Raw genomic sequence first — 7,479 nt, forward strand, 5'->3', positions numbered from 1 at the left:
TATTTCTTAGAATTTTGAATAGATTGTAATTATTCAGGGGCTTTATATTATATAGAAAGAACCTCCTCACGTCATGGATCGTCCACCTTTGTCACGACCCAACTCACTGAAGCCCAATATAAATATAAGCTGAAGGATCAGTAGGGGGAAGGTTACAATAGAAAAACTTTTAGAAACTTTAGTGACTGGAAATCCAGATTCACTTTGCAAGAATAACAATCACAACACACAAACCAAAGATCTTGAGGCAGGAAAAGAGTGTGAAGGTACAGTATAGCAGCTGCATATTTTTCTCTTTTATGTATTTTTTCTGGTTTACTGAGGGCACAAAAAGGGAACAGACAAATCAGACAACAGGAGCAGATCTTTTACTTGGTAATTTGTTGAAGGACTCAGACTGGGGTGCAAGAACATGCCCAAATAAGGCTAGAGCGGAGGCCATTTAAGTTGGAGAGAGCTTGTGCATGGCCATTTGCTTCTAAAAACTCAGGTCAGCAGTGCAGTGCCGTGCTTTGCCATGGATGAACCCATGGTAGCAATAACTTCATTTTTTATTGCAAAATAATCACAAAAATCTGTTCTGTATGTTTAACTTGAAGAAGCTTTGAAGCAGGAATACGTTTGTATTTCTGCTGTTTGCTGTCTTTGTAAGAAGAAAATAAATCTTTGCTTTTCACATTTGCTAGTAGATGGATTTTATTATCTACAAAATCCGTTTTGAAATGATAAGTAATTAGGGTTTTCCTCCAGATGGACGACGCAAACCAGTTAAAAGATGAGGGAAATAAACATTTTCAGGCAGGTGAAATTGAAAAGGCCATCGAATGCTACACCAATGCCATCAAGGTTTGCAAGGACAAAACATTGCTGGCTGTCATTTACAGGAACCGATCTGCATGCTTTCTCAAAAAGGTAAGCAGGTTCTTACTATGTTCAAATGTCATTTCTAAAGTGAGATGAAAAGGGAAGTTTAAATTTTTTTGCTTATTTTTTTTTTACAGGAAAGTTATGCCAATGCAGCCTCAGATGCATCAAAAGGTACGCAAGTTGGAAAAAAGTATAGTTAACCCATATACTTTTAAAACAATTAATAATGTCCCCTCATTTTCATCATTTCTCATTTGTCACTCCTACATAGCGATTGATGTGGATGCAGCGGACATTAAAGCCTTGTACCGTCGCTGTCAAGCTCTGGAGAAACTTGGAAAACTGGATATGGCCTTTAAAGATGTGCAGAGATGTGCCACTCTTGAACCAAAAAATAAGACATTCCTGGAAACTCTCCGCAGGCTTGGAGCAGAAATTCAGGCAAAGGTAAGTTTCAAATTAAGATAATTTAATTTTTTATGGAATCTCAAGATATTAATAAAAATATAAAAATTCGATTCCGTTAAATTAGTGGGTTTAAAAGCAGTCATGTGCACTTAAGTCCAGTTGAATGCTTTTTACCAACTACAATGATTCACATATGGATTCATAATAGAAAAAGGTTTTTGTTAAATTTATTTTATAAAAATATACAATTGATTTGTTTATTTGAATGAAGCTTTTTTTCTCCTCAGCTCAAGACAACATTTTCCACAGATTCCAGGGTGCAGAACATGTTCGACATTCTCTTCGATGAAGAAATGGACAAAGATAAGAAGGAGAAAGTGTGCATCTTGGTTTATTCTAAGTTAAAAGAAGTCCATTCTTTTGCTTGTTATCTGGGAATTTAGTTTGGATCAAGCTGCTGTTTCTCGTTTCAATTATAGGCTGCCAACAACTTAATTGTGTTGTCAAGAGAAGATGCTGGAGCTGAGAGAATCTTCCAGAATAATGGAGTACCTCTGCTGCTCAACATGATAGACACAGGAAAACCAGAAATGATCGTGGCTGCTGTGCGTACTCTGTCAGGAATGTGCACAGGACACAAAGCTCGGGTAAGTTGAAGCGAAAAAGCCAAAAATTATTTAAGTTGAGGACACATCACAAACAAATTCTGAATATATTGTGAGATATTTTTCTGACTTTAGCTTTTTTTTTGGCTGTTTCAAACAGGCCATGGCCATTGTTAACATGGTCGGTGTTGATAAGATTTGCAGCATCATGGCTCTTGATAATGAAGAAATTGCTTTGGCGACATCCAACCTCTTCCAGTGCATCAACGACTCCCTCACTGGTGCAGACACAAGGGAGTATGGGAAAGAGGCAGCCTTGGTTTTAGGTGAAGAACAATGTTCATTGGTGAAACATAGTCTTAAAGAATCCTACACCCTTTTCTTTTGTGTTCACTTCTCACAGTCTATGACGAAATGACAAAGAAGGTTGTTTTCTTTTAAAAATAATTATTCTAAAGACACAACATGATTGTTTGCAGATGCAGCTAAAGATCTAAAGACTATTCTTCTTGCTCTACTGGAGATGATTGCCAATAAGAATGTGTCTGGTTATGGCAGAGATCAGGCACTGAACCTCTTATCTAAGAATGTACCTCGCAGTAACAAAAAAAACCCTGACTACTCACGGACGCTCTTCACCATTGATCACGGTAAACCAGACAGCCACAGCAGGCCTTTGTTACAGCCTGAAGCTGAAGCTCAAACCCACTAACCTAAAACATGCTTTTATTTTTTAGGTCTCAAGAAGATTCTCAAGGTTTGTGGCCAAGTTCCTGAGCTACCAGACCAGTTGCCTTTAACAGAGAACTCCCAGATGATTGCAAGTGTGCTTCTCAACAAGTTATATGATGACCTCACATGTGACCCAGAAAGAGATAATTTCAGGGAAATTTGTGATCAATATATCAAGTATGTGTACAAAAGGGAGAAGCCCACGTATCATCTTCTGTAAGCGTACAGCATTTTTTAAAATCTGGAAAATCCTACCTGTTCCTTACAGATCCAAAATAGACCCCAACAATATGGACAAGACACTCCATGCTGTCAACACCATCTCAGGGCTGCTGCAGGGTCCCTTTGATGTTGGAAATGCTCTGGTGGGGCATCAAGGCGTTATGGAGATGATGGTCGCACTGTGTGGCTCTGAACGGGAGGTGGACCAGATGGTTGCAGTGGAGGCACTCATCCATTCCTCCACGAAGATGAGCCGGGCCAGTTTCATCATCACCAACGGCGTTTCCCTGCTCAAGGACATCTACAAGAAGACCACTAATGAAAAGATTAAAATCCGTGCGCTGGTGGTAAGTGGGCCACAGGACAATTTTGGTCAAAGATGGTTAATTCTGGCTACTAAGCACTAAATGAAACATCTATTTTAAAGATTGTTATTAGATACTCATGTGCACATCTTTCACAGGGTCTCTGTAAACTGGGCTCAGCTGGAGGTGACGACTACAGCTTGAGGCAGTTTGCTGAAGGCTCAACAGAGAAATTGGCCAAGCAGTGCAGAAAGTACGTACTTTTGCTCAGATGGTTAAAAAGAATGTGCTTCATACAATTTTTATTTAACAAAAGCAAAAAATGTTTACTTAAAAAAATGTTAACAATTTTATATTATATTTTACTTAACACAAATTCCTCACATTTTTACCATACAAGCTGTTATCCTTTTTCTTTTTCCATTTTCTAGGTGGCTTTGTAATCCAAAGATTGATGCCAAAACAAGAAAGTGGGCTATTGAAGGTCTTGCTTATCTGACAAATGATGCTGATGTGAAAGATGACTTTGTGGAGGATGAGCTAGCTTTAAAAGCCATGTTTGACCTGGCTAAGGTATGTATAAAATGTTTGTTTTTAAAGAAGTTTGTGCATTTAAAAAGGTTAATAAAAATAATTGTGTGATAGATTTTGGGTGACATTATAACAGTTATTACTGCAGAGGATTTTTGCCCAAAACAGGAACTAAAATAATGATCAAACTCTAACATGTTTCTATCTATAGCGTGTACTCACTTAATACCAGGTACAATTAATATTGTTTTATTGGATCATTTTAACTAAAATAATACAGAATATATTTGTATTTTTTACTCAACCTACCCAAAGTGACCTGATTGGTTTAGTTGCAATGCCTTGCAATTAATAACAGTTCTGTATTTATATTTCTGTATTCAGTCCACAGATAAGACGATTATTTATGCAGTTGCCTGCACTCTAGTCAACTGCACTAACAGCTATGAAAAGAAGGAAATCCTCCCCGAGCTGGTTCAACTGGCCAAGTTTTCCAAACAGCATGTCCCTGAGCAACATCCCAAGGTAAAAGATGAAGAGAAAACCAAACATATGTGGTGTCTAAACAGAAAATGTGTAGGAGGTAGTGGGCTCAAACATGTTATATGCTTGATGATGCGCTCAGGACAAGAAGGATTTCATAGAAAAGAGAGTGAAAAGGCTGCTGAAGGCTGGGGTCATTTCAGCACTAGCAGTCATGGTCAAAGCGGACAGCTCTATCTTGACTGACAAGACGAAGGAGATGCTGGCAAGGTGAAGAAACAAGCATGTTGAACTTTGTTTAGAATGTTTTTTTTATAAATTGTAACAATTTATGAACTCTATTAAAACTGTTAAGTTTTAATGGATTTAAACTTGACTTCAGTCTTTCTAATAGATTTTTTTTCAATTTCTAGTGAAATTGCAGTATTTCTCAAGAATGTACAGTTGCTAAGTACGTTTTCTGCATGTGTCTTCAGGGTTTTCTTGGCATTGTCAGCTGATCCAAAAGACCGTGGGATTATTGTTGCCCAAGGTGGAGGAAAGGTGAGACAGTGTAGAAAATCAATATACTTTGGAATCATAAAAAATGCATAAAGAAACGCTCGGATGAGATGAGGTTTTGTGCAACGCTGCACCACCAAATCTCGAGAAAATAACTTTTGCATGAAGATAAAGGGACAGGAGAAACCTAAAAGGTTTTAACCATATTTATCCAAGCTGACCGGCTTCTACTGGTCATAGTATTCTTCACTGTTGGTTGTTACTGACATGTCTTTTATCTTGTTCTGTAATTATGCTTTCAGGCTTTGATACCACTTGCTCTTGAAGGAACAGATGCTGGAAAAGGAAAAGCCTGCCACGCCCTTGCTAAGATAGCAGCTGTCTCTAACCCAACGATCGCCTTCCCTGGGGAAAGGGTGAGGCGTTCACTTGTAGATGTCCCAACCGTTACAAAACACAACAACAAACACCACTTCTAAGCCCTCGTTTGCACACTTGCAACCTTGCTTAGCCTATCAATTGATTTTTTTGTTTTTGGGCCGACAGGTGTATGAGGTGGTGCGGCCTTTAGTTAGCCTCCTTCACACGGACAAGGAAGGCGCTCAGAACTATGAGGCTCTGAGAGGTCTCACCAACTTGGCTGCCTATAGCGAAAAATTAAGGTGGTTATTATTGTCATATTTAATTTCTTAACGACAACTTCTCACAGGAATTTGACGACACTGAGTTTGGCTTTAACTCCTTTGCAGGTCAAAGATTGTGAAGGAAAAAGCTCTACCGGAGATCGAGAACCTCATGTTTGAGGAGAACGAGAAGATCAGATTGGCTGCAACTGAATGCATGTGTAACCTTGTGACGTCCAAAGAGGTGGGACGAAAACACAACAGTACCGGAAATGGAAGCAGTGTATTTGAAGTGTTGCATAGCAAGAGTCTATGCAAAAAAATTGTTGTTTTGTTTTAGGTTCAAGAGCGTTACTTGGAAGATGGCAATGATAAGCTGAAGCTGCTGGTGTTGCTTTGTGGAGAAGATGATGACAAAATTCAGATAGCAGCAGCTGGAGCTCTGGCCATGATCACTGCTGCTCAGAAGAAGCTGTGCACTAAAATGACTCTGGTGGTATGTCACACTTTCTTCATTAAAGTTTTGTTCCCCCAAAATTGAAACTGTTACAACACAAAAAGGTAAAGAAAAGTTGAAATTTATCAAATAATTGTATTGATCTTGCTCAACAGACTGTCCAGTGGCTTGAGATCCTGCAGAGGTTGTGTCTTCACTCCAACCCAAAGATCCAGCATCGTGGTCTGGTGATTGTTTACAACATGCTAGACTCGGACAACAATGAGCTAGCCAAGAAACTGATCGAGAGCGAGTTGCTGGAAATCCTCACTGTGATTGGGAAGGCAGAGGATAATCCAAAGCGGCAGGATCCCATTGATGCGGCGCGCACATGCCTCGTCAAAGCTATGGATCTCGGTCTCATCAAACCCTTTTCCACCCCTTCATAAAAAGAGACAAGTCAAATAATGCCAGAGGACTTTCTTGTATTCATTTCCTCTGTTGAAAAGAGGCCTTTTTCTAAAAACTTTCAAACAAACAAAAAAGATGTATTTCAGAAACATAAATTTGACTGCTGATATTTTTTTAATGATGCTTGAGAATTGAGACCGATACTTTTAAAATTTTTCCCAATGTGACAAAAAATGATTAGCGGTAGTTTAATTTAGCAGAGAGTGTTTTGGTTTGCCCTGAATTTTAACTTTGCTTTATTTTTTTGTTACTTTATATACAGTTGTTTTTATTTAAAATATATTTGTATGGCTACAAATCAAGTGACATTCAGATCTTTTGTTTTGTATCAAAAGTTGTACTATTAAATCAAGACTCTACCTATCAAACTTTGTGTGATCTGAAAGACTTTTGATTCATTTTTAGATGAGTTCATTTACAAAACACTATCTACAACGATGCTCCATGCAGAGGAATTTAACTGATAAACAAAATCTGAACGGAATGATACAACACAATCCAGATTAATAAAGACCAAATCATACTTTCAGATTTGCAAACTAACAGATTACAGTACAAAAATATTTGATGTCTTCATCTTCAATAAAAATTCATATGGGGGAAAGTAAAAGGGAATAAGTCAGAAAAAGTATCTAACAGAACCAGCCTCAAAAAAAAAAAGAAGAGAACCCATCTGCTGCTGGTGTTAAGATGGCAAAAAAGAGACACAAAAGTACATGTGATAGCTTAAAAAGAAAAGAAAGTTGGTATTGTGATCTGGAAATCATCAAAATGCGGAGTTTGTCATACATAAGGTTAAATATGACCAGGGGCAGGGCTAGAACATTTGATATGAATGGGCGGCAGAAAACTTTAGAAGTGTGGCAAAACACAACAGTGGAAGACCACCACAAATGCAGCGATAAAAAATGTGTATTTCTAACACTTATTAATGTCATTTCATTTAGAAATATGACTTACAATGCTTAAAAAAGCTTGTCTTGAAGATTTGTTCATCTTTGTAAATAATGATCTTAATATTAACCCTAAATTGGGGAGGCAAGTGTGGGGCAAAGCTTTTTGCTGGGATGGCAGTTGTCCCCCCCCCCCCCCCCCAGCTCCGCCCCTGCATGTGACAGAGGAATTTCAATTTTTGATTTTTTGTAATGGACATTCAATAAAGAGAAGATAAAATTCTGTTTCTCATGGAAACTCAGGCACTCAGACCTGTTGAAGAATTTAAAATGAACCTGTTGATGATGAAAAATGTCAACGGTCTAATATGAACTAGTTTGTATCAGAGGACGACAAATACA

General features: G+C 38.1%; 1 protein-coding gene across 1 annotated transcript; it reads left to right on the plus strand.

Annotated features, from left to right (window-relative positions):
- The first annotated feature begins 133 nt into the window (after positions 1 to 133).
- unc45b (unc-45 myosin chaperone B) lies at positions 134 to 6,552 on the plus strand. The gene is made up of 20 exons (XM_004072431.3): positions 134 to 266; positions 751 to 912; positions 1,002 to 1,038; positions 1,139 to 1,314; positions 1,563 to 1,652; positions 1,755 to 1,922; positions 2,041 to 2,206; positions 2,360 to 2,530; positions 2,618 to 2,789; positions 2,881 to 3,181; positions 3,298 to 3,392; positions 3,571 to 3,712; positions 4,055 to 4,195; positions 4,296 to 4,423; positions 4,630 to 4,696; positions 4,957 to 5,070; positions 5,201 to 5,316; positions 5,404 to 5,521; positions 5,618 to 5,773; positions 5,890 to 6,552. The coding sequence occupies exons 2-20, from the start codon at positions 751 to 753 to the stop codon at positions 6,160 to 6,162; spliced, it is 2,793 nt and encodes a 930-aa protein (XP_004072479.1). The 5' UTR covers positions 134 to 266; the 3' UTR covers positions 6,163 to 6,552.
- Positions 6,553 to 7,479: the final 927 nt, after the last annotated feature.

Source organism: Oryzias latipes, chromosome 9 (genome assembly GCF_002234675.1).
Source record: "Oryzias latipes chromosome 9, ASM223467v1".
Taxonomy (NCBI): Eukaryota; Metazoa; Chordata; class Actinopteri; order Beloniformes; family Adrianichthyidae; genus Oryzias; species Oryzias latipes.

Bases quoted from the DNA above. Each gene is read 5' to 3' on its own strand.
- unc45b (XM_004072431.3), top strand. From the start codon at position 751: ATGGACGACGCAAACCAGTTAAAAGATGAGGGAAATAAACATTTTCAG. The intron at 2,531-2,617 runs GTAAACCAGACA...TTTATTTTTTAG, and splicing joins GCTCTTCACCATTGATCACG to GTCTCAAGAAGATTCTCAAG. The intron at 5,522-5,617 runs GTGGGACGAAAA...GTTTTGTTTTAG, and splicing joins ACCTTGTGACGTCCAAAGAG to GTTCAAGAGCGTTACTTGGA.